The 24,764-nt window shown below is 49.1% G+C and overlaps 1 protein-coding gene and 1 long non-coding RNA gene across 3 annotated transcripts; both read left to right on the forward strand.

Annotated features, from left to right (window-relative positions):
* The first annotated feature begins 2,902 nt into the window (after window positions 1-2,902).
* LOC135291741 (uncharacterized) lies at window positions 2,903-3,842 on the forward strand. The gene is made up of 2 exons (XR_010354467.1): window positions 2,903-3,525; window positions 3,633-3,842. It is a non-coding gene; the product is annotated as an uncharacterized LOC135291741 (long non-coding RNA).
* Window positions 3,843-8,440: 4,598 nt separating this feature from the next.
* LOC135291732 (serine/threonine-protein kinase PAK 3-like) lies at window positions 8,441-24,120 on the forward strand. Of its 2 annotated transcripts, XM_064406000.1 has the most exons (14): window positions 8,441-8,691; window positions 9,637-9,674; window positions 10,487-10,618; window positions 13,409-13,543; window positions 13,821-14,156; window positions 14,568-14,859; window positions 17,151-17,214; window positions 17,907-17,955; window positions 18,721-18,833; window positions 19,494-19,611; window positions 20,297-20,396; window positions 20,846-21,042; window positions 22,360-22,497; window positions 23,869-24,120. In XM_064406000.1, the coding sequence occupies exons 1-14, from the start codon at window positions 8,613-8,615 to the stop codon at window positions 23,950-23,952; spliced, it is 1,875 nt and encodes a 624-aa protein (XP_064262070.1). In that variant the 5' UTR covers window positions 8,441-8,612; the 3' UTR covers window positions 23,953-24,120. The 2 variants fall into 2 exon arrangements, with proteins under 2 accessions (XP_064262070.1, XP_064262071.1); XM_064406001.1 differs by lacking the exon at window positions 22,360-22,497 and having other exon boundaries at window positions 8,442-8,691.
* The last annotated feature ends 644 nt before the right edge of the window (window positions 24,121-24,764 follow it).

A 24,764-nucleotide genomic window follows, 5' to 3' on the forward strand; every position in this document is an offset into this window, starting at 1 on the left:
AAAAGCTCTACGAAATCAACAACTGGCATATTTATGAATAGCATAAAATCAGAGTTTGCAGGTTCCACTGATGAACAAGGAACGTCAGGCGTGACCTGTGATCCCTCTGTTTGGCTCACGTCTGCGTACTTGAATGAATTGTCATAATTGCTTTTAATCCAGGAGAGTACATTGGTTATTTTAAGCTTGGAAATTTTCCTTTGGTTTGAAGAGGAAAGTAATAAAGTCTCTTTGGCCACCATTGATTTCACTGCCACTAGCGCAGAGTTATTATTATCGTGGTGGGCGTTTTTATCAAGACTCCAAGGCCTCTTGCCATTCTTATTTTCGTCTATTTTTGATGGATTATGCATGCTGAGGTTTGAGTAGTTCCAAGTCTGTGTCTTATGTTTCTAACTGACATCTTTCAAAAGCAGAATGAGCTCTCTCCCTCTGGCTTGTCAGCGTTAGGGCTTGGTTCCGCATGAACCACATTGGATAATGTTCATCTGATGTCTGGCCAAATTCCACTGTAATTCCTTGGCCTGAGGAATATCAGGAAGACCTGCTGAGCTCCATGAACACTGTCAGCTGCATGGAAGTGAACGTCCTTGGCTTTACTGAAGAAACTGGAGCTCAGCTTAGGTTAGATGCTCTTGAGCAGGAGAAAGGCTGGAATCGTTTTCCCGAGGCCTGTGTGCCCAGAGGGACTGAGTTCTGGGGAGCAGCTGGGTGTTTCTGCACATGGATGTAAGGGGACTGCCAGGCAGCTCAAGCCTTAACACAGGCAAACACTCCCCAAGTCTTCTCAGGCAACACTGCTTTGGGTTTCAAATTGTTCCCACTTGTCTGTCTGTGAAGATGCCCCTAAAACCACAATGCAAAGCCTCTCAGAACTGGTGTTACATTTCCAGCAATGAAGAAAAGAAGCCCAAACCCAACAAAGTTTCTAAAACAATGATTTTTAGAGAGGAACTTAATTCCCTGTGCAGTGTCTTCTCACTGGGAAACATGCTGGAAGCCTGGGCATGAAGGTGTAAATGGCTCAGAGTCTCTTCTGCTTCTTTTCCAGTGATGCTGAAACACCTAGTGACCTGTTTTTTCTCATAGCCCAAGCCACGTTCTCCACGTCAGCAAGGCAGAGCCTGGTGATATGGAGAGCCTGCCAAAACCCCCTGTTTGTTTCCTGGCACTTTCTGGGATGGGCCTACCATTAATGCATTGACCTGAGTAGCCAAATGAGCAGAGGGTTACCAAAGGGTGGCGCCTCTCCTTCTGATTTGACCATGAAAAGTTTTTCTTTTGCTTCAGGGAAGCTGAAATTTTCCGACTGCTGAGAGACAGAACTGCAGGTGTTTCCTGTGTGCCCAAGCAGGCATTTTCATCCCAACACATTTCTGCAGGCATCTTAATGTGTCTGTGTGGAATTTGAGATTTAAATGTTTGTTTCCTTACCTGAGGAATACCTGGTGGATTTCCTTTCTTTCCTTCCAATTACCATGGTTTTCAAGAACAAAGGAGAGAACTTGATGAGTTTTGTTTTATGGCAGCTCTGCTTAAGGGACCAACAAGCATGGCAGAGATGCCTTTCTTGTACTAATCCTTGGAAATAGCAGAGTTAGTATAGCAAAGTCCCTCTTCCAAAAAGCCTATCAAGCTGGTGTGGGTTCTCAAAGAATCAAACATGCTTTGCTGATGTAGTTCCCATTTGCTAGGTCAGTCAATGAAATCAGCTGCCAAGGCAAGATCTGCAGGATGTTGGAAAAGCCGTGGGGTTTGGGTTTTTTGTAGGTGAAGGAAAGTCATCTCTGGGTCTCTGCCAGGGCAGAAATTGCCACTGCAGAATGGAGCTTAAACAATGGGCTCAGGGAGAGCAGTTACAGATGGGAAAAGCAGCAGGTGGAACCTCCCTGTTTCCTTTTTCCCAGCCTCAAATCCTGATAGGCACAGGAGGGAAACAAAAGCTGCAGGAGCCCAACCTGTTTTCACCTTGCCTGTGTGACTTCCTGAGCTGGTGCCTGCAGACAGACGAGGAGCGGCGCTGGTCTGCCAAGGAGCTCCTGCAGGTAAAATGCAAAGGGGCCACAGGTGAAATGGGGTGCGAGGGATGGGCTCCTCCACTACTGAAGTCCAAGGCATCAGATGAGCCCCCTTCCTCCTCACCTTCACTCTTGGTGCTCTTGAAATGAAAATAGTGAGGAGTCCTAGACTGGGCTGGGCTGGCAGGGCCCTGTGAAGGTCATCTGGTGCAAGTGTCCTGCCATGAGCAGGGACATCTTTAAAGAGAACACATTGCTCAGAGCCATTTTCCACCTGACCTGGAATGGTTCCAGGGATGAGGCACCTACAATCTCTTGGGGACCCGTGTGCCAGAGTTGCAGAATGCTCTAAGTAAACAAGTTCTACCTAAGATCTACTCTGATTGCATCCCCTTTGTGTTTAGAAATATTTCCCCACATTCCATTGTAACTGGCCCTGTTCAAAAAAGGTGTCCCCCACTTTCTTCAAAGCCACTGTGAAGTCTTGGAAAATGGCAACAAGTGGCTCCCTGGGGCCTGTTCTTCACACAACTGAATAACTCCACCTCTCCCTGTTTTTCCTGAGAGGAGAGGTACTCTGTCCTCTGACTGTTTTCTGTTGCCCTGTTTTGTAATTTGGTGGAGTGCCCCATTTTATCCAATGGCAAAAGAATTGAAGTAGAGCAATGCAGGGTACAGAGACATGCAAAGGTGGTGCAGGAACCCAAGGACGCCAGGCCTGGCTGAGTGGTCAGAGATTTGGCTGTGGGCAGGAGGGGCTGTGGGGGGCTCACTGTCAGCCTCTGAGGGGCCCTGGTTTGTGCCTCCACCCTACCCTTGGAGGTTTCTGGGACGCAAACAGGGAGAGCTGAGAGGGACTTGTCCCAGCCCCATATGCTGCCTGGCATGCTCAAGCAGACAGGAACTGCCCCAGGGTTACTGCCAGGTTGTGTGGCAGAGAGGGAAGTGCAGCAGCCAGTGCCACTGGGCTGTCCCTGCTGGGAAGGAAGGTGCCATCCAGCACAGGAGGGGCAGGGCATGGAAAGGTAGGCACTGCTCTGTCTCCCTGTGGAAATCAGCCCAGTGCCTGTTGGTCAAAGACAAGGACCAATGTGAGGCTTTGGAGTTTCCTGAAAGGAAGAAGCCTCAGGACAGAAAGCACCATTTCTAGAGCACTGTCAGTGCAAAAATCCCAGCAAGATGAAGACACCTGGATAAATGGATGAGTGGGATTCTGGGCCAGGTTTGCCTGTGATGGCAAGGTGTTGCACATGATGATTGAGGTGCAGATGGTCCATCTTTCTGGATCTTTCTAGGAGTCCTGTGAATCCTGAGCTTGGAACGTCATGGTTCATTGACTTCTGTTGATTTTCTTTTTTCCTTGGTGCAGCATCCATTTGTAAGATCTGCTGAGCCTGTGTCCAGTCTGGTGCCACTGATTGTTGCAGGGAAGAAGAGGAAAGAGACAAGAAAGGGGAAATCACATCAGGACCACTTAGTTCTCAACCAGCTTAGAGCAGAATTGTAGGTTAGGACTAGGGCAAGAGTTAGGGTTAGGGTTAAGGTTAGGGTTAGGGTTAGGGTTAGGCTTAGGGTTAGGGTTAGGGTTAGGACTAGCGTTAGGGTTACGGGTAGGTTTAGGCTTAGGGTTAGGACTAGGCTTAGGACTAGGGTTAGAGTTAGGGTTAGTGTTATGACTGGGGTCAGGTTTAGGGTTAGGGTTAGGTCTAGGGTTTGGGTTATGGCTAGGCTTAGGCAGTTAAGGTTACCATTAGGGTTAGGATATGAATGTGTAATAGGGCTGCCGCGTAGGATTTGAAATTAATAAAAGTTTTGAAACCACAACTCTCCTTGAAATTTCCTTCCTTCTTACTGTGTGAATAAGCTCATGATTTCCTTGTATATTGTCTGTTATTTCTTAAACGTGGAAGTCACCCCTACAGTGTCTTTGGCATGGTGTGAAATTGGGGTATGCTCATCTTCATTCATGCATTCCAGACCATGCTGCTTTTGGAATATGACCCACTTGTCTGGTTTTGGTCCGCTGTGGTACCTCTATTTGAGGTAGAAAGGGCAATGGCGTTTGCATGAAAAACCAAAGAAGGAATGGGACAGCCCAAATACTCTATGCAGATACAGGCTCTCTGCTGTGACTCAGGAGCATTCGAGTTCCTGCCACTTGGATTTGTATCCCCAAGTGCAATCTCTTTGGCAGAAGGAGAGCCTTGCTCAAGTGAGAAAGCAGAAGGATCAGAGAGGGGGCTCTGAAAGGTCTCCTCTGGTGCAGAGCTGGCAGCGCCTGTGAGGTGAGAGCGGGCCCGGCCTTGGCCGGGGTGCAGCCCCAGCAGAGGCCTGGCAGAGCCCGGAGCAGCCTGAGCCTGGGCAGAGGCAGGCTGGAAGGAGGCCCTTGGAGCTGCAGGAGGCAGCAGCCGGGCCCTGGGTGCCTCTTCCTGGCAACGGGCGAATCCTCCGCTCTCAGAGCCCAGGTGGCAGCTGGCTGCTCCCGAGGGGAAGCGTAGCCGTGCTGGGCACAGCCCAGACTGGAGGCATTGGCCGTCTGGAGTCTGCCCAGGAGCAGAGGAAGGCCAGGGGCAGCCCAGGGCCGGTGGCCTGGCTGAGGATTCCTACTCTTCTGCCGGCTGCCCTGTGACTCCTGGCAAAGGGCAGCAGTGTGTGCAGCACTCTGGGCAGCGGCGCAGGGAGCCGGGCTGCTGGGCAGGCTGGAGCACAGGGCAGCGTCCTTCAGGCACGGCACTTCTGCCAGGGCAAGCCAGGCCAGCCTGAGGCACTGACAGCTTGGCAGCTCCCATCTGCAGGAGCCAGTGCCTCCCACAGCTCTGCCAGGAAGCGCCTGCAGGCCTGCAGTTCTGCCCTGAGCCACAGCAAAGGTGTGAAATGCAGAGTGTTTTGCAGAAATATTCAGGGCCACCAGGCCAGCCTGCTTTGTGCTCTCTGGAGCACAGCAAGCACTGTGCAATGCTGCTCTGAGCTGCTGGGAGAGAGGGAATTGGGGATGTGCCTGAGGTTGTACTTGAGTAGTGAACTGATTTGGAAGAGAGCAGAATAATTTCAGTAGGCAATCTGTGTTTTCTTCCTTAATTTCTGAAAGAAAGTTACCATGTGTTGCACACAGGTAGGGGTATTAGAAAAGAAAGGCCTTATAAAATCAGGCCTTGCTCTGCTCAATTACCAGCTGGCCTGTTATGTCTTCTGTGTGCAGCTAGCTAACTTCCCATGTGAAAAATCATCAGAATGAGTGCAGTTAACACAGCAAGCTGTTGTAATTAGAAAACAGTTTGCACCTGTAATAAATAAGAAATCTGACCCATGAGAGTCCACAGAGGAAAAATGTAAACACCTGAATAAAAGAGAAACTCTTAGCATGTACACACAAAAACACATTCTAAGCAATGAATGGTGTGGCAAGGAAACTACCAGCCAGTTGGAATTGAACATGAGGGCTGTGAAAATCGCATAAAAATGTGTAATATGAATAAAGAATTGGCATTCCCTGCATGAAGAAACGGAGTCCCAGCTGCTTTATTGACACAGCAATGTGGCTTCACTCAGCAAGAGCACTTGCAGGGTGTATTGATGAAATGCTTGTGTTTGATTCCCAGAAAAGGAAGGAGCGGCATGAAGTGTAACAAATAGGGCTTAGTCTTGTGAATTCCTTTAGCTTTAACGGGCAGTGCTGAACCCTGTATTCCCCCATTGCAGTGATTCATGTGTGCAAGTGGCTCTCTTAGCCTTGAGAATAAAGTCAGTGGTCCTGCTAAGAAGGCAGCTGGAATGCATTGAAAGGGAAGAAAGTGTTTTTAGGAGGCTCTTGACTAGCAGAGGCGAATTTGAAGATTGAAATATTTCCTAAATGACTGTGTCAGGAGCAGGAGTCGTGTTGGAGTGTCAGAACCCAGGACATCCCTCTGGGTGCCCTGGATGGCTCGAGCCTTAGCAGGGGGCTCGGAGATCCTGTCAGGAAGCCAAAGATACTTGGGATATTGATCTTAAGCCATGGAGCAAATTAACAACCTTGTATGAAGAATCCCAAGTCAGAGAATTTGAAGCAGCATAATAGCAGTTGTCACAGGGTGAAAAGTAGAATTTTGGGATTTTTAGAACAGGGGTTTAGAGTCCCAAGATGGAGGAATTTGGGTGTTCCCTGTCCTTCTTTCTCCTTCCTAACATCCATGTTCTGGGTGATGCTGGCACTTTTGGATTGGTTTAGAGTAGAAGTAGACAGTCTAACATAGGTGATAGGTATTGGAAAATAACTGTAAATAAAGTACATGTAGTTTTTAGTATCAAGAGATAGCACTGCCTCAGGGCAAGGCAGTGTGCCCTTGACAGACCTGCAGATCAGACCTCTGCGAGTCTGAGAGAAAATATTTTAGATACTAGATAATAAACAATCTTGTGAATCAGAGCCGGAGAATTCCAACTCTTCCTTCAACCATCAGGCTGGGAAAAAGGGACACTTGGGTCATCCTGACAGCAGGAAACCCGAGATCCGAGGCCCTGCCATATTTGATCCATGTTTGAGCAGGTTGACAAGACAATGAAGAAAAGTGTATTGTTTAAAGGGGGGAACTTGACCCTTGAAAGAGAAAGAATGTATTGGTCAGTGGGTGGGCAGTTCAGCCTTGAAAGGGGAACAATGCATCATGGAGCCCTTGTTGGCAGGGAGTCATGGAGTATGGTGAGCCATGGTGGCCTCATCTCACACGCCGGCCTTGTGTGAGCTGATGCTGTAACTGGGAAAATCCCACTCCTGAGCAGGAGATAGAAGGCCTGGTCTGGGGTGGAGGGGTGAGAAGGATGAGATGCACACCGTTTTGATCCAGGGGATGTCCTGGAAGTGCACTGCCTACCTGTGCCTCCTACCGAGCACCACGCTCCAGCTCCTTCTCCTGCTCAGCGGATGTTTGGGAATCCAGGGCTTGGTATGTATTATTTGCTACTGCAGCTAATGGAATGAATTTGCTTTGCAAGCCCAGTTGTGTCTTAGGTTCTTTTCTGCATGGGTCTCCTCCTGAACCTGTAGCAGCAACCACCAGGGACCTACAGGACACTCCTACTCTGATGTCAATAAATTCTGAGAAGAGGTTTAAATTTGTCAAATAATTTGGAGTAATGTTTAGCCTGTGAGTTTCAGCAAAGTATTGAATATGTCTTAGTTCCATGGATACAAATTAGTAGGTGAGATTGCTGGGAGTGCATGTGTTAAGGAAGTGATTCCCTACACACCCTGCACTGAAACAAAGTATTGCTTTCTTTCTAACCCTGAGCTGGCAGCAGGGATCAGGCCCTGCTTGGTAACCTTTCATTTGGGCAACTTCTCTTAGCAGTAAGAAAGGTCCAAATGAAACCTTTTCCAGCTCTTTCCCTCTGGTTTATCTTTTTAGGCTCCAGAGCTCTTTGCTGCAGGTGTCCTGGGTGTGTGCAGAGCAGAGGAGCCCCACAGAGCCCTTGGTTCCCCACAAGTTGTCCTGCCTTGTTCCCAGGTGTGCCCAGCTGTGGCAGGAGGAAGAGCCCGCAGCGCAGAGGGCACCGTGCCCTGCCCAGCCGGGGCTCCCTGGCACAGAGCAGCAGCAGCGCCAGCGCCGTTCAACCCGCTCCTGCCTTGCCTTCCCCTGGCACACAGAAGCCTCTGGAAATCAGCACCTCCAGTCACGTTCCCAGCTTGGAGCAGCAGCTGCTGCTGGGCAGATGCTGCCAGTGTGAGTGCTTCCAAAGGGGACTAAAGGCAGAGATGTACATGCACAGGAGCCCTGGGCATGTCCGATAAACGTGCAAATATATGGGGAGATTTGTTAGCAATTATTTCAGCTGTTATGCCAACAGTGGCTTCTCTCCTGGCTCTGTGTGTTATAGATGAGTAATGTAATGGTTGGCTCTCACAATTAAGAGGTAAATATTATGTGGATGTAAAAATGCAAAGTGATGTTATCGTAATATATCCTCCCATTGTCTTAGCCATATTGGCTAAGGCTATCAAAGGCAGAGTATCTCTTTTGTAGATGAGGATGTGGCTGCAAGTCACAGAGACTGCCAGTGCTGAACATTTTTCCTTGTTCAGTCCTTTGTTAAGGTTTAATAAACCTTTAAAATTTTCAAAGTGAGAGTCATTTCTCACATGTGCAATGCTGTGGGCCATTTTTTTGATCTGGTTTCCTTTGCTTGTGTCCCATCTCAGTGCTCACTTGGGCTACAGGCTGTAGGTGCTTGGGGCACTCTTGAAGTTGCTCTTGGATCCCTTGAACAACAGGGTTTGGCCCAAGAGGGCAATTTGTGCTGCTTTGTGGCAGAGGAGAACTTCCCAGGCTATTTTGTGTTTGCTGTGGGGAAGGTTGGTTATTGCTTTGTATAAAGTCACAGACCAACACAGAGCATTTGCTTTGTGATATCAGGGCATGGTTGCCACGTCACAGTGGTGACATGAGAAGGTTGCCTTGGTGCACGGAAGGCCTCAGTGTCAGAGCAGCCCTAGGGCTTGCTCAGAGCAGGAGCACCCTGCGCCTTGAGGCATTTGTCAGTGGGCAGCTGCACACTGACAGGAGCCTTGTTTGTTCTAGTGTTGGAGCACAGCGTGCAAACTTGCACAGCAGTGCTACAATGATTCAGCAGCTTGCTGCTGCAGTGGTTACTGTTTATGGCGTTACTTATTCCGGCTATTTTCTGACTCACCTGGCACGTAAGTAGAGATTTCCCCTCTACTTAGATTAGGGTGTAACATAACCTGGCTTTTGTATGTCTTCCTGCTCCTTCTTAGTGACTGAGCTGATTTAGAAACAGAAAGAGCATTAGGATGCCACTGGTTTAATAAAGCTCCTGTCAAGAGGTTCAGCTAAAAAGGGGGTGTCTGTAGCCACAGGGGCAGCATTGCCAGGGAACCTGCAGGGGTTCCCTTCCCTCCACGGGAGAGTCTGTGGCAACAGGGTCTGTCATTTCCTCAGTTTGCTGGGACAAGCAAGACAGCTTTGAAACTGTAGACTGGGAGAACTCCTCAGAAGGCCTCTAAAAATTCAGTTCTTCCCAGTTGCAGTTGTTCCCAGAATTCAGGGAAAGCTTCTTTCTTTCTAAATTTGGTCATGAAAGAATTTGATTGTCCAACTTGACCCTTTACCTAGTGCTAAAAGAGTGATTCCCTTTGCAATGAAGTGCAAACTCCAAACCAGTGAGTGTCTCCTCTTGACTCCTGCAGCTGCTGCTGTGCTGTTTCACAATAGAACTGCCAAAGCTCAGAGGAATTTTGGGGAAGCTTTTCTGGAAAACTGTTTACAGCAAGTTAATGAGAATTAGTGCATGCAACTGATTTTTTTTTTTTTTTAAACCACCTGAAGGAGAGGATTTTAGAAGCTATTTTAAGTGTTTACTAGATCAGGAGTATTGAGTGTTAATGAAGAATTTGTATTTTATTGATCATGTTTGTATTCTTTTGCTGGCTAAAGCTGTTGAAGTGTAGGAATAAGCAAGAACATTGTCCTGATCTCTTGGTGGCTGTGTGAATGAAATGTGTCTCCTGGAGGGATGTAGTGAAAGGGAAAATAATCTCTGTTTGGCTTGACCTCTTATGTGGAATTCACCAGCCCAGGAACTTTTCTCACAGCATCTGATTCATTTTTCCTGCCCACTACAGGTCACATAAAACATGTATTCAGTGGAGCTGATCCTGAGGTGAGTGAGAAAGGGAGATTTCATGTTCCTCCTATTTAAAAATTCGGGAGCAAGCTGTCACCTTGACTAGACACAGAAGAGTATAGAGGGCCAGAAAGGACGGCCAAAAGAAAATCCAGAGAGAAAAGCCCAAAAAAAATAATTCCCATGACTTCAACAACAACAACAACAACAACAACAACAACAACAACAACAACAAGAGTGGATATTTCCTAATTCCAATCTCAGAAATCTGAAGAAGGAGAACTGAAGAATTTCCATAGATGCCCATATGACAGTGCTCAGCACAAGGGCTGTTGCCCTGCCAAACCTGCCCTCAGTGCATCCAAGTGCTTTAGACACTGGAATGGCTCACTTGCATCCTGGGGCTGGTAGGTGTTTTTGGTATGCCAGGAGGAGAAGCCCTGTTCTTTTTCTCTTTCTCCAGCCAGCAAGGGGGCTTCTGCACAACATTTCCTGCCCTTTTCCAGCACTGGATGGGATTCTGACCAGTTCTGGTTTTCCCTGTCTGCTGCAGCAATAGCAACAGCGTTACTGGCTCTTTCCTACTTGTCCATTTCTGAGCTTGCAAGAAATATAAGCTCTGTTTTGCAGAGACAACGTTGCTTGCTGATAGCAGCCAGGAAGGAATATCAAATTCATAGCCATATAGTGTTGAATTGGCCCATTTTAATGGGGTTGGAGACACTGAGAATGCCATTGCTAACACAGTTGATGAGTTCTCCTTACAAGATGTGGTTGTAAATGCCAGGAGAAATGAGGTTAGAAATGCTAGGTAACTGGCTGTCCCTCATGCTTCTCTCTTGCCACAGGAGACAAATGCAAAAGCAATCTCTCCCCTGGCTCCCTCTGCTCCTGGAGAAGAAGCCAAAGAGGAGCAAAGGGAGCAAGATGACCACGAGACTCCAGCCGTGGTCACAGCCCAGCCTGATCATCCCAAGAGAGTAAGTGCCAGTTGTGGGTGCTGCTGTCTTTAGGGCAAGGCAGAGGTGCAAGTTTCTGAGCAGCCAGCACTGCTGTTGCTGGATGAGGAGGCGGAGTGCTGGAGTCCTGCAGGACGTAGCCATTTCGTGCAGGCAGTGCCAGCTGGAAATTGGCCTTTGGCCTGTCGTGTTGAGGCACCAAAGAGCTGGGGGCTCTGGGTGGGCTTTTGGCTGCCTGGCTGAGTGAAGCTCTGTCTCTGGGCTTCTGCAGTGCATTGGCCAAGGGCACAGGTGGTAGTGCTGGAGGTCCCAGAGCTTGCTTTTTTTGTTTTTCCTGAGTGGAAAGGTGTATTTGGCTTGTGGAAGAGTTCTGCAGTTTTCTTGAGGAGTTCTTCACTCGTACAGACTATTTTGGCCCAGCTGCCTTTTACCTTCTGATAAGCTGCAAGGAGATGATTGTGCTGCCCGTGAAGCCGTGGGGGGGCCATTCTTGTCCCCTATGGCCAAGGAAAAGAAGCACTTAGTTGCGAAGCCTTCTGGTGAGGCAAAAGGCAGAATGGGCGAGTTTCTGTGGCTCCTTTTAGTGGTGAAGTCTGCAGCTTTGGAAAATGCCCAGGAGCCTGGAGTGGGGGTGAAGCTGCAAGTCCTTGAGAGCTGTCTTGTGTTGCTCAGAGCAGGAAGGACATGTTGAAATGTTGGATGCAGTATTTGCAGTCAGATGGGCAATTTTGTGTCTAGGGAGCTGCATGGGCCAAAAGGAGCCAGGGCTGCTGCCGGTCCAGAGCAGCTGAGCAAGAGCCAGCCTGTGGGCAAGCGGGCAAGAAGGCCAAGGGCATGGTGGGCTGTGTGAGCAGCAGAGGGGCAGCAGGAGCAGGGCAGTGAGCACCGGCCTGTGCTGGGCAGCGCTGCGGCCGCAGCTGCAGTGAGTGCTGTGTGCAGTTGTGGGCCCTGTGAAGCAGCAAGTCCTTGAGGGGCTGGAGAGTGTGCACAGAAGAAGACGGGAGGTGGGCAAGGGTATGGAGCAGGAGCCCAGGGAGGAGGTGCTGAGAGAGCTTTAGTCTGCACAAAGGGAGGCTGGTGAAGGACCTTCAGATTTTGCTCACTCAATCAAAATATTTAGCCACTTTTGGAATTTACTTTTTTTTCCTTTATTTAAATTGTTAATTTTTCTTTTCTTGGAGTGTGAGGTTTGTTAATTTTCTTTTTTTTCCCTACCATGCTACTTTTCCTCATTATTTTCAGCCCTTTTACAGTACTTGTAGTGGGTCTGCTAGAATTTTATTTTCCAATGTGTCACTTCTGGAAAATTAAGTCGTTTTTTATGAGCTTGGTGCCAATGGATCTGTTGTCGTTCCAGGCCGGCCAGTATGGCATTAGAGATCAATTTCAGGTTATCAATGTCTGTTCCTTTTTGCAGCTCAGGGAATCAGAGTGTGTTTTGTTTGGGAATTCAGCAGGATATCAATGGCCTTTCATTCCAACTGGTCCTCAGAGATCAGAGGAGCAGGGAGGGGCTGTGCTTTATTTCTGATTACAGCCACTTTAGCAGCGCCATTGTGGTTGAGTCCAAGAGAAGAACTTTCTCCAGCACAGATGCACACAGTGCAGTTCCCAGTGTAATCTCTGGGTCAGACCAATTTCCATAAGGACCTACACACACTCCAGGTTCCCCAGGAATGTGGTTTCTTGAAGCAATAGAACACCATTATCAGGATTGTTGCTGACTGGGGGCACTGGCTACCAAGTGTTGATGTGTGTAACAACAGAGAGGACAGTAATAACAGATTATAGTAGTGAGATCTCTCTCTCTCCCTCTCTCTCTCTCTCTCTCTCCCCCTCTGTAGCATTTAATAACTGAATCTTCCCATCTCTGGTCCAAGGATGTCGGAGGTACAAAGCTCACCTAAAGCATCCCTTTCAGGAGAGGATTAGTGACATATTCTGTTGACTGATTCTGAGCAGGCAGAGAGGTTTCCCCCTCCAGACATGGTGTTTTTTCCCCTCAGATCTGTATTCCTCCTCTGGTCTTTTCTGCCCTTAAGTCCCCAGTTAATTCTTTAAATTTCTGTCTGTCCTAGAGAGGTGGAACAATTCCATGGTTCAGTGGTGTTTGGTGACTCTGCTCATACATGCATTACATGACACATGGTTTCCTTCACTGGCATCCCCAGGGGTGTTTAAGTGCATTTGTTAATGGGGCCTTATGAGAGTCTCTGTTACTGCTGGTCAGAATTCTCAGCTGACAAAAGAGGGAGAAGAAACACCTTGGTCCTCTTCCATATACTGAGGTGGCCATAGAGGCTCTGTGACTTCCATCAGAGGATCTTTGCAGGCATCCTTATCTCCTGAATGACAGGATTTTTAACAAGAGTGTAGATGTCAGAAAGGCAGGAATGCTGCTGCAGGACTGAGGAGAACGTGAACTGCAGAAGTGTCTCTCCCAAGGGCTGAGCTCAGCCAGGAATCCACCTGCAGAGCCAGGATGGAGCTGTGGGACAGGGCTGGGTGTCAGTCACTACTGAAAGAAAAAGAGGACATGGCAGGAGCAGAGGGAGGCCCTCACCAGAGCCTTGAGGAATGCCACACCTTCCCTGTCAGCTGCCTGACAGGCTGTTGGAGCTTCAGTGCCAGATGGCCCCTGATTGTAGTGCCAGGCTCACTTTGGAATCTGTGCCTCCCCTCGGGCAGGGAATGACCCAGGAGAGCAGCAGCACAGAGCTTTGGGAATGTGTGAGCCCATCAGCCTTTGAGTCTTGGCCCACAAATATCACATGGGAAGTCAAAACCCATCTTCTCTTGCTTTCTCTGCAGGTCCTTGTAGAGAAAAAGCAGGAGCAGACTGCTTTATCAGAGATGCCATGCCAGGCTCAGGGAGAGCTGTTCCCAGCCCGAGAGCAGGAAGAGCAGCTCAGGCAGCAGGTGGAAGAGCCACAGCAGAATGGCCAGGTAAGCCTGACTGGCCAGGTGACAGAGGGAAGGGCAGGAAGAGGGGCATAAAACAGAGCTCTTGGGCCTGAGGAGGCCAGGACTCCCACAGGCACTGAAAGCACAGAGCCTTGGAATCTGCAGAGATCAGCACTGGGACAGGAGGGTTGCAGTGGAAGCAGAGGTGGGTAGGGAAGCAGAAAGAAGTGGCTGAATAGATGTGCTTTTGAGGCTGCAAGAGGAAAAAGCTGAGCCTGATGGCAGCTCTCAGTCACTTGCTGTGCATTTGTGTGTATAGAACATCAAGTCAGAGCCCCAGGCAGAGCTGCCCGAAGCTCAGAGTGCCATCATGGCAATGAAGAGGAGGAACAAAGATGAGATGAGAAGAATTCAAGAGGAGATGAATCGCCATCAGCATAGGAGCGATCAACAAAACCAGGTAAGTGGAAGAGTGGCAGCCACTCCACTCATGAAACTTCCTCTCCATTGTTGTTTACAGACCATCAAGGAAGATGTGGAGGCAGAGCTGCAGGAATCTGAGGACAGGAACAAGGCAAGGGAGAAGAGGCTGGAGGAAGAAATGAAAATCATAAGAGAGAAACTTAACCGCCTCCCTCAGGCTCTACAAAATCAAGTGAGTGAAGGAGGGACATCCACTGCTGTCACCAAACTGGTGCTTTCTGCCCTTCTTGCTTTTCACTGCAGAGCAGCAGGGAGTGGGGCCGTGCCTCTGAGTGCCATCCTGCTCTAGTGTGGATCACAGTCACTCTGAAGGACATTTCCTGCTGTGCTGAATCTCAGCTGCTGCCCTGGACAGCGGGACTTGTCCTTTGGCCTTTTGGCCAGCAGTCATCCAAATTGATTCCTGCTGGCCTGTTGCTGCTCTCCCTGTTTCTTTGCACTGGAACATGGTGACCCAGATGGAGGACTGAATCCCTGTCTGTATCCCTTGTAAATCGGTTCTTTCCCTGTCCTCACAGTCAATGACTCTTGGCTGACTGGGACAAGCTGTAGTCTCTGACTGCTTTGTTCTCTTTGACTTGAGGTGCAAGTGTCGACATCTCACCTGGCAGCCTGCAAAGACTTCCAGCAAACAACGGGCAATGAAGGGCCCCAAGGTTGGTGTGAGGCACAGGAACTGTCCCCACCAGAAGTGCGACAGGTTCAGCACACCATGGGCTCTGGCATTAAACCTGCTGCTGCAGCAGCATTACCTGGAGGAAGATATACTCTTGAATCTTGGAAGTCAAGCTTGGACAGTTCGTTCATCACCAGTTCTGAGAGCAGCATGGCTGCTCCAAAATGGAAGATTGAGGAGAAATATCTGGAGATACTGGGTATGTCTGGTGTATTTCTCATATGAGGGACAGTGTACTCTGTGCACTTTTTCATACCTGATTCCCACTCTTTCCCATGACTCTTAGAATCCTACTCATTGGCCCAAGCCCTGCTCAGATCACTCTCTAGGAAAACACATCAAGTCCTTTGTGATTCTGCAGCACAACCCCATCAATCTGCTTCTTGCCCACAACAGCTGCCAGTGCTGTGCTCTCAGATAAGGCCTGGTGGGGCTGAGAGCAGAGCCCAGTGGATTCTGGGTCTGCCATCACCTGTTGGGACAAGAAGGGCATTGATCTGCACCTCGCTGTGTCTGATCTCAAAGCCCATCCTGCTGTGTCCTGAATGGGGGCATGTCGTGGTTTGGCCGGAAATGTGTTTCTAGAAAAGTCTAAGTCCGGCCAATCAGGGGCCAAATTCAAAATTGGCATTTGATGTAGCCACTAAGGGTCTGGATACGCCTCTGAGAACACACGGGGGTTAAAAGCAGGAGATTCCCAGAGAACTTCCTCTTTGGGAATCCGGCGTTGGTGAGTAGAGTCTGGCCTCTCCCCTGCCCAGCTGCGTCTGGGTGGGGGAGGGGGAGGCCATGACAGGGAGGAGGCCGGGAGCCCCAAAAGCTGCAGAGGTGGAGGAGAACGTGGGATGGTTTGGGCATCCCCCCTGGGAGAGGATGGCAGGGACTGTGCTGGCTTGGAATGTGATATCTCGTGCCGGCACTGCGGCCAGGAGGAGAAGCGGGGGCGGGACAAGGTGCCCAGCCGCTGGGAGACCAGGCTGAGCTTTTAACCCTCTTACTCTTGAAACAATGGAAGCTGTAAAACACTGATCTTCCCCAGCTGTTAGTTTAGAGGGGACGGAGGATGGGAAAGAAGAAGAGGTTCGAGTAGGTGAAGAAAATACCAGCAGATGAGAGTGCCCCAGATGATTGGAGGAGATGATTGGAGTGGCTTTGGCTGGACCTTTCTCTTACATAGCCACGGGCGAGACCAATTTCTTCTGATAATGCAGAGACTGCAGCCTTGGGGGAGGCGGATGGCCGGAGGCCAGGAATGATAAGGCCGCGAGGAGAAGTAGAGAGAACAGAGACTGAGGGGGAGGGTGTGGTGGAGCCCTCTGCCTTCAGCGAAGGATCTCTGTTCCCGAGACCCAGGCCCCAGGGCAGTAAAAATATGGGGGGGACAGGTGTCCCAAATGGTGAGAGGCGGCCATTTCTTGGAACTGGGCGACAAGCATTCTTAAAAGGACCTAAGGAGCAGTTTGGATCCATGGACAGTGGTGAGAGCACTGGACATGGAAGGAAGATGGTCACCGCGGCAGATTTTCTTCGGGCGGCTGCCGCATGTGACACAGAAGCACAGGAGGTTCCACTGTGTTTCCAGGGGAAGCCCATGGTATAAGAGGGAGACTCCTCTCTCTCTTGATGAACTGGGGAGAAGCTTGTGTGAAAGAGGGTATTAGACTGAGAATCGATGTGTTAGAGGGGATTTGAATGTTAGAGAACTGAGGGGGAGGAGGAGTGTTTTGGGAGTTCCATTGTGGATCGTTGTGTGTGGTTTTTTTTCTTTTTTCCCTTATGTTTCTGTGTTGTAGATTATTAAAGTGTTGTGTTTTTCCCTCCATCCCCGAATGGGAGCCTGCTTTGTTCTGTTCCTGGGTCACATCTCACAGCAACCATTTTAGAAATATACCCTTCATGGGGGCCCTGGCATTGTGCCAGGGTTCAAACCATGACAGGGCAACAGCTTGTACAGGGCTCAGGCTGCCTGTGGCTTCTTCCCACTTCTTGTCAGTGCTCCCTCCTTGGGCTTTGCCAGCCTTGTTGCGGTAGCTGCCCTGTCCCTGAGGGCTGGTGGGACTGCAGAGGCTGGAGCCTTCCTTAGATGGAAGAGGGACATCTTTGAGCTCAGCCTGCTCATGAAGAGTGAGGGTCCTCATGCTGAAAGCCCTGTCAGGATTGGTTATAGCTTGAGCTGCTGTGGTTTACAAACAGAAAGGCATTCTTTTGGCAAACTGCTGAAAGGTGGAGAAGATGTCCTCCTCACCTGGGAATGCATCTCCCTGTGCTTTGTTTCCTGTCAAGAGAACTCTTCAAAGGACTGGACAAAATCAGTCTCTGTGCCAGCCATCTGCACTGCAGGGCTGCCTGTCCTGCTGCTGTTGTGGTTGTTGTTGTTACCCAGCTGACCACAAAGGACTCAGAGCCCCAGAGAGTGGGGCTGCCTTTTGTATCTCCTGGAAGCTGGCATCTCTGCTTTAAAGTGAGCATCTTGCACTTTGTTTCCCTCAGGGAGAATGGTGACCATGGAAAATCCCGCAATGAAATACATGGAACTGGAACACATTGGCAGCGGGTGAGTCCAACTGCAGTTACTTCTGCACAGCCATGGGCCAGAAGTTTTTCTGGTGGAATGTCTATCCAGCATGAAGTCAGGCCAGCTGCAAACATGTTCACACCCTTTGGATAGATTGTCCCATCTCGCAGTGCGGCTCAAAATTTGGGAGCGTGCTCAGAAGGCTTTGTCAGAGACATCCCCATGCTGCCGAGGTCTTGCCTGCATCAAGGGACAGAACCTGGAATATCTTCTCTCTCAAGTATAGGACAGCATTGTGTTAGTTTCTTTAGCGTTTTTGTATGTCTCAAAATCATACTGACACACTAATGAACAAAGAAGAATCCTGCTTGCATGAAAGAGCAACCTACCCCCTATCAAAGCTGTCAGGTTACAGTTCTCAGGAACATTTCTTTCCTATGGTTTGCTGAAGGAAGTACTCTGTGGTTAGGATAGGAACCACACAGTTTAGAAACTGAAACCCAAGATGAAAGAACAAACTCCCTTTAGGAGCTGAGGCAGTGAACCCCAATGCTTCAAGAACAGGCCCAGTGCCCATGCACTTGAGAGGAAAATGCATCATCTGCCTTCTGGCAGAGCCCTCCTGCATCCTGCAGGTTTTGGGCATTTACAGGAGACATCTCCTGTGTGGGCTGGCTTTCACTCCAAGAGCTAAACAGCTTCTCCTTTCTCTGCTTCTGTTTTGTTTCTAGGTCTTTTGGAGATGTGGTTAGAGCGCTCGACAATGCCACGTGGGGAGAGGTAAATGTCAACAGCCCCCAGAGATTCTGCTGCACTCGAGGGCTTTCCCCTCTGCTGTGAGCTGTGGCTGGAGCTTTGGGTAGAGCTGTGCTGAAAAGGCACAAGAAGCACAGACTGGTGCCAGCCTGCAAAATACATTTGGGGCTTTGTCCTTCTCAGCTGCCAGAAGGAAGGCACGGAGGGCAGCGGTTCCTTTCAGAGAGGGACGCGCTCACTCGCTCTCCATGGCTAAAACAAAGGTGGTGCCTTAGAGCACCTCACTGCCCTTTGGGGCTACAGCTTCAGAGTCCTGAATTCTCATTTCTGGCTGCCAGCAAATCCATCTGAAAGTTCCTGGTAGTTCCTTAGCCACCTGCAGTGCTGCACTTGGGAGCTGCACGTAGGGAGAGATCTGCAAGGCGTCCCTAAAAGCCCTAAGCTCTGCCCATACCCCAAGATGTATCCACAGAGTATCAAGGCCTGGATTACTTCTTCTGAATCCCATCCAAAGCAGCAGAGAGTGTGGTCAGAGGTTTGTGGCTGATAGTTGACACAGCACTGATACCAAGTTGTCAAGGCAACATCAGTGGCCCCACATGTCCTGTAACTGCCCTCCAAGGGAGCAGAGAAATGGGCTGTTGGAATGTCAGTTCCTAATTACTGCAGTGCTAATCACAAGGCAGTTTGGCACAGCTCAGCTGTGTCATTGCAAAATCCCTCACTCCATGTCTGTTGTGGTCTCATGCCACCAACTTCTCAAGTTATTGATTTTCAATGTCTCTTTAGGTGGCTATAAAGAAAATAAAGCTTCAAGGACTGAAAAGGAAGCAGCTATGCATTAATGAAATCATGATCATGAAGAGGCATAGGAGTCCCAGTGTTGTGAATTATTTAGACAGGTGAGAGGTCATGGTCTTATCCCGTGAATGTGCATTTACACACAACAAACATGAGAGGTTAAAAACTCACTTTGGTCAGTGTCAGAAAGTGGAGCTGTTAATTATTTCTTAATATTTCTCTTCTCATCTCCAATAGATGAGACAAGAGTGCATCTTGTCTGCATGAGTCTTCCCTGGCACACATAGTTTGAAAATTATTCAAAAATATTCAAAACCTGGATCAGCTGTATCTTACTAAGTTAATACCCTCAAAGTTCACTGCCTCCACAGTTTTACAGGATTGATTTTTTAAAGTTTCTTCAATGCTGATGAACCTTCCTAAAGTGGATTTCCCTTAGATCCTTGCCTCTCTTTGCCATTGCTATGCATGCCAGGAAGACTAGGTGCTTATTTCCAGAAGCACCATGCCTGACAGGTTTTTTGTCTGGGCTGTTACTAAACTGCACTTTTTGCTTGCAGGCCATCTAAGCCATCTCCTTTTTCACAGCTGTGCCTTACTCCTTGAGACTGCACAGACTGCAAACAATGCACAGTCTAGAGGGAATATCTATTCCTTTGATTCTGTCCTAGTCACAAAGGGACTTGGAAACAAGAAACCCGGAAGGAAATATCAATGTAGCCATGCATGTTTATCTCCACGCCCTTGTTTCCTTCTTTCAGCTACCTTCTGGGTGAGGAACTCTGGCTGGTTATGGAGTACATGGACGGAGGCACCCTGAGCGATGTCATCAGCAAGAGCTACCTGTCTGAAGAGGAGATGGCAGCCATCAGTCGGGAGGTCAGCAATCCCATCTGTGCTGCCGAGGGCTTGGGCAGGATTGTCTGGGAAACAGGGGCTCAGAACAGGAGAGGTTTTATGTGCCAAGCTTTGTTTGTGTGTTGCTGCTACGCTGTGGGCAAGTAGAAGAATCTCAAGTGAAATGGCTGCCAGTGCCTCTGCACTCACTGAACTCAGTTCTTGTACTCTTATCTCCTGCTGTTGTGTTCTCACTCTGCCTCTTGTAAGAGGCTCTTCTCCATTTTGCCTCTCTAAACTTTTGCCTGTCTTCACTGCATTCCTTGCCTGTAAAATCAAAGGTGCTGGTGGCAGGATTTGAAAGGAACAGCAAAGGAAAAGAGAGAGACTAGTTTCTCTCAGTCCTCAGCTAAAAGGGATAGGAGTGCAGCCAAAGCGCTGTTTGCTTCTGAGCACATCCCCTGCAGCAGCAGTCATCCTGGCTGGTGTGCAGGGGACAGTCTACAACAGCAGGTGCTGTTGCTCTTTCAAAGGCTGGCATGCCTTTCCTTAGAAAGGTCCTGCTCTGCAAGTGTTGCAGCAGCAAGCCCTTCCTCTCAGTGGCACTGTGTTCTCCATTCCTCCCCATTCCCCTGGAGAGGGAATCTTTTTGATTCTTTGTGCCCTTTCTTATGTGATGAAATCACATCACTTAGTTTTGCCCTGTTGTTTCTGTTTCCTCTCTCAGTGCCTGCAAGGACTGGATTTTCTTCACTCCAACCATGTGATCCACCGAGATGTGAAGAGCAGCAACATCCTTCTCAGAACCGATGGCTCTGTCAAGCTGGGTCAGTGTATTCTTGGTCAGGTGCAGCATTCCAGGGATGTGAGTGTGGGGCTGCTTGGAGTGACTGCCAGCTCCCCAGAAATGGTGCTGGTGGCAGTGCAGGGACATCTGTTGTGAGCTGGTGACACGGCTGCAATGTGCTCAGAGGCATGACAAGGAACAAGCAGTCAAGAGTGGTGTTTCTCTGTGTGTCCCTTCCAGTGGGAGGGAGCTACAGGTCTAAAGCTTCCAAAGAACAATAGCCACTGCTGGAGGCAGTGTAAAAAACTGTGGGAATTTTTTAAGTCACAATGCCATATTTCCTTGGCTAAAGACCTGAGAAAATAGAGCAGGGACAGTTGTCCAGCAGAGTCAAAAGCACATTCTCAAACTTCTACTGGGGAATTCTTTTGCTTGGTTTCCAAATTGCACAGAATTAAAATAAAAACAGTTATTTTGCTTTCTCCTCAGCTGATTTTGGCCTCTCTACTCAACTCACCCCTGAGAAGAATACACGGAGCGTGTTAGCAGGGACTGCTTGGTGGATGGCGCCTGAAGTGGTGACGTGTCAACCATATGGCCCCAAAGTGGACATATGGTCTTTTGGAATTGTGGGAATTGAAATGGTGGAACAAGAACCTCCTTACTGGAACCAGAGTCCTGCCTTGGTAAGGAGCAAATCCTCACTGATCCCGCTGTCTTTCTCACCTGTCCCATGTTCTGTGTGCCATTGGACAAAATCCCATTGCCATCTGCTAGGACTGCTTCCAGCACAGTGCCCTCCTAAAAATGTCCGGCAACACATCAGCATCTGCTGTAGTTTTGGTTGCATCAGTGGGGAAACTCAAGCCTTACCACATTCAAACAAACTCCATTCTCAGGCAACACTTGCCTTTGGGTTATAAGTGGTTCCAGTTCTTTTGTCTCTGTAGATGGCCCCAATAACAGGAAACAAACATCTTAGAACTACTCTTATCCTTCCAGAAATGAAGGAAGGAAACCCAAACCAAACAGAGTTTCTAAAACTGTGGTTTTCAGAGGGGGACTGCATCCCCTGTGCAGTTTCTTCTTGCTGGAAAGGTTGCCTGAAATCTGGGCAGGAGGGTGTAGAGGCCACAGAGTCTCTTCTGCTTCTTGTGCAGTGCTGCTGAAACACTCAGTGACCATGTTTCTCTCATAGTTGAAGCCACATTCTCCATGTCACCAAGCCAGAACCTGGTGATGTGGAGAGCCTGCCAAAACCTCCCAGTGTATCCTGGCACTTTCTGGGATGGGCCTACCATTAATGCATTGACTTGAGTATCCAAAGGAGCAGAGAGTGACCATAGGGATGGCACCTCTCCTTCTTCTGACCATGAAAAGCTTTTATTTTCTACATAAGAGAAGCTGAATTTTTCACCGTTGAGAGACAGAGCTGCAGGTGTTTCCTGTGTGCCCAAGCAGGCATTTTCATCCCAACACATTTGTGCAGGCATCCTCATGTGTCTGTGTGGAATATGAGATTGTAGGTGTTAGTTGCCTTACCTGGGGAATAACTGATGGATTTGCTTTCTTTCCTTCCAATTACCATTGTTTTCAAGAACAGGAGAAAAAGCTTGATGAGTTTTGTTTTATGGCAGCTGTGCTTAAGGGACCAACAAGCACTGCAGTGATGCCATTCATGTACTAATCCTTGGAATTAGTATAGTAAAGTCCCTCTTCCAAAAAGCCTGTCAAGCTGGTGTGAATCCTCAGAGAAGCAAACGTGCTTTTGTTGATGTTGTTCCCACTGAGTAGGTCAATGAAATCAGCAGCCATGGCAAGATCTGCAGGATGTTGGAAAAGCTGTGGCTGCATCGGGGTTTGGGTTTTTTTGTTGGTGAAGGAAAGGCATCTCTGGGTCTCTGCCAGGGCAGAAACTGCCACTGAAGAACAGGCGTTAAACAGTGGGATCTGGGAGAGCAGTTACAGATGGGGAAAGCAGCAGGTGTTTCCTTTTTCTCCAGGCTAAATTCATGATAGCCTCAATAGGGACCCCACAGCTGCTGCATCCCAAGCTCCTCTCGGCTTGGCTGCGTGACTTCCTGAGCTGCTGCCTGCAGGCAGACGAGGAGCGGCGCTGGTCTGCCAAGGAGCTCCTGCAGGTAAAATGCAAAGGGACTGCAGGTGAAACAGGGTGCGAGGGATGGGCTCCTCCTCCATGGAAGTCCAAGGCATCAGATGAGCCCCCTTCCTGCTCACCTCCACTCTTGGTGCTCTTCAAAGGAAAACGGTGAGGAGTCCTAGACTGGGCTGGGCTGGCAGGGCCCTGTGAAGGTCATCTGGTGCAAGTGTCCTGCCATGAGCAGGGACATCTTTAAAGAGATCAGATTGCTCAGAGTCATTTTCCACCTGACCTGGAATGGTTCCAGGGACAGGGCAACTACATGCTCTTGGGGCAACCCATGCCAGGGTGGCACCATGCCATGAGGAAACAATTTCTTCATTCGACCTACTCTGACTTGATCCCCTGTGTGTTTAAAATTTTTCACCCACATCGTATTGTAACTTGTCCCGTTCAAAAAGGTGTCCCCCACTTTCTTCAAAGCCAATCTGAAGTTTTGGAAAGTGGCAACAAGTGGCTCTCTGGGGCCTGTTTTTCACACAACTGAATAATTCCACCTCTCTCCACATTTCCTGAGAGGACAGGTACTCTGTCCTCTGACTGTTTCTGCTGCCCTGTTTTGTAATTTGGTGATGTGCTCCATTTTATCTAATGGCAAAAGAACTGAAGTAGAGCAATGCAGGGTACAGAGACATGCCAAGGTGGTGCAGGAACCCAAGGAAGCCAGGCTGGCTGAGTGGTCAGAGATTTGGCTGTGGGCAGGAGGGGCTGTGGGGGGCTCACTGTCAGCCTCTGAGGGGCCCTGGTTGTGCCCCCACCCCACCCTTCGAGGCTTCTGGCACGCAAACAGGGAGAGCTGAGAGGGACTTGTCCCAGCCCCATCTGCTGCCTGGCACGCTCAAGCAGACAGGAACTGCCCCAGGGTTACTGCCAGGTTGTGTGGCAGAGAGGGAAGTGCAGCAGCCAGTGCCACTGGGCTGTCCCTGCTGGGAAGGAAGGTGCCATCCAGCACAGGAGGGGCAGGGCATGGAAAGGTAGACACTGCACTGTCTCCCTCTGGAAATCAGCACAGTGCCTGTTGTTCAAAGAGAGGGAGCAATGTGAGGCTTTGGAGTTTCCTGAAAAGAAGAAACTCCAAGGACAGAAAGCAGCATTTCTAGAGCACTGGCAGGGCAAAAATCCCAGCAAGATGAAGACATCACAATAAACAGATGAGTGGGATTCTGGGCCAGGTTTGCCTGTGATGGCAAGGTCCTGCACATAAAGAAGGAGGTGCAGATGGTCCCATTGTTCTACTTTGTGGGTCTTTGTAGGAACTAGAGGAATCCTCATGGAGCCAGTGAAGCACTGAGCTTGGAAAGTCATGGTTCACTGTTCTTTGTTGTTTGTTTTTTCTTTTTCCTATGGACAGCATCCATTTGTGACATCATCCAAGCCAGCATCCATCCTGGTACCACTTATCATTGCAGTGGAGAAGAAGAAAAAGAAGAACTAGGTGACGAAAATGTAACAATAATTTGAAGATGTTAACTTCATAAGAAATATAAAGTAGAATTGTAGATTTGGATTGTAGAGTAGGATTCTAGAGTAGAGCTGTTGAAGAGTTTTGTAAAGTAGGATTATAGATTAGGATTGGAATTAAATAAAGTTTTGGAAACATGTACTCATTTGGAAGACTCGCCTCCTTCTTACCCCTTCAGAATATTCAACATTTCCTTCTTGTTTTTTATTGGTGCTGAATCACACTTATGGCTTCTTTTGTATGGTTTGTAAGTGGGGAAGGTTCTTCTTCATCCATCCTCTCCAGACCACAATGCCTTTGCAATATGACCCACTGGCCTGTTTTTGCCCAGCTGTGGTATTTCTAGTGAAGGCAGAAAGGGCAATGGCATTTGCAGGAAAACCAAAGGAGTGGGGCAGCCAAGACATCCTGTGCAGATTCAGGCCTGCAGCTGTGACTCGAGAACATTTGGTTCCTGCCACTTGGATTTGTATCCCCAAGTGCAATCTCTTTGGCAGAAGGAGAGCCTTGCTCAAGTGAGAAAGCAGAAGGATCAGAGAGGGGGCTCTGAAAGGTCTCCTCTGGTGAAGAGCTGGCAGCGCCTGTGAGGTGAGAGCGGGCCCGGCCTTGGCCGGGGTGCAGCCCCAGCAGAGGCCTGGCAGAGCCCGGAGCAGCCTGAGCCTGGGCAGAGGCAGGCTGGAAGGAGGCCCTTGGAGCTGCAGGAGGCAGCAGCCGGGCCCTGGGTGCCTCTTCCTGGCAGCGGGCGAATCCTCCGCTCTCAGAGCCCAGGTGGCAGCTGGCTGTTC

The sequence above is a fragment of the Passer domesticus genome, unplaced genomic scaffold (genome assembly GCF_036417665.1).
Source record: "Passer domesticus isolate bPasDom1 unplaced genomic scaffold, bPasDom1.hap1 HAP1_SCAFFOLD_109, whole genome shotgun sequence".
In the NCBI taxonomy this organism is placed as follows: Eukaryota; Metazoa; Chordata; class Aves; order Passeriformes; family Passeridae; genus Passer; species Passer domesticus.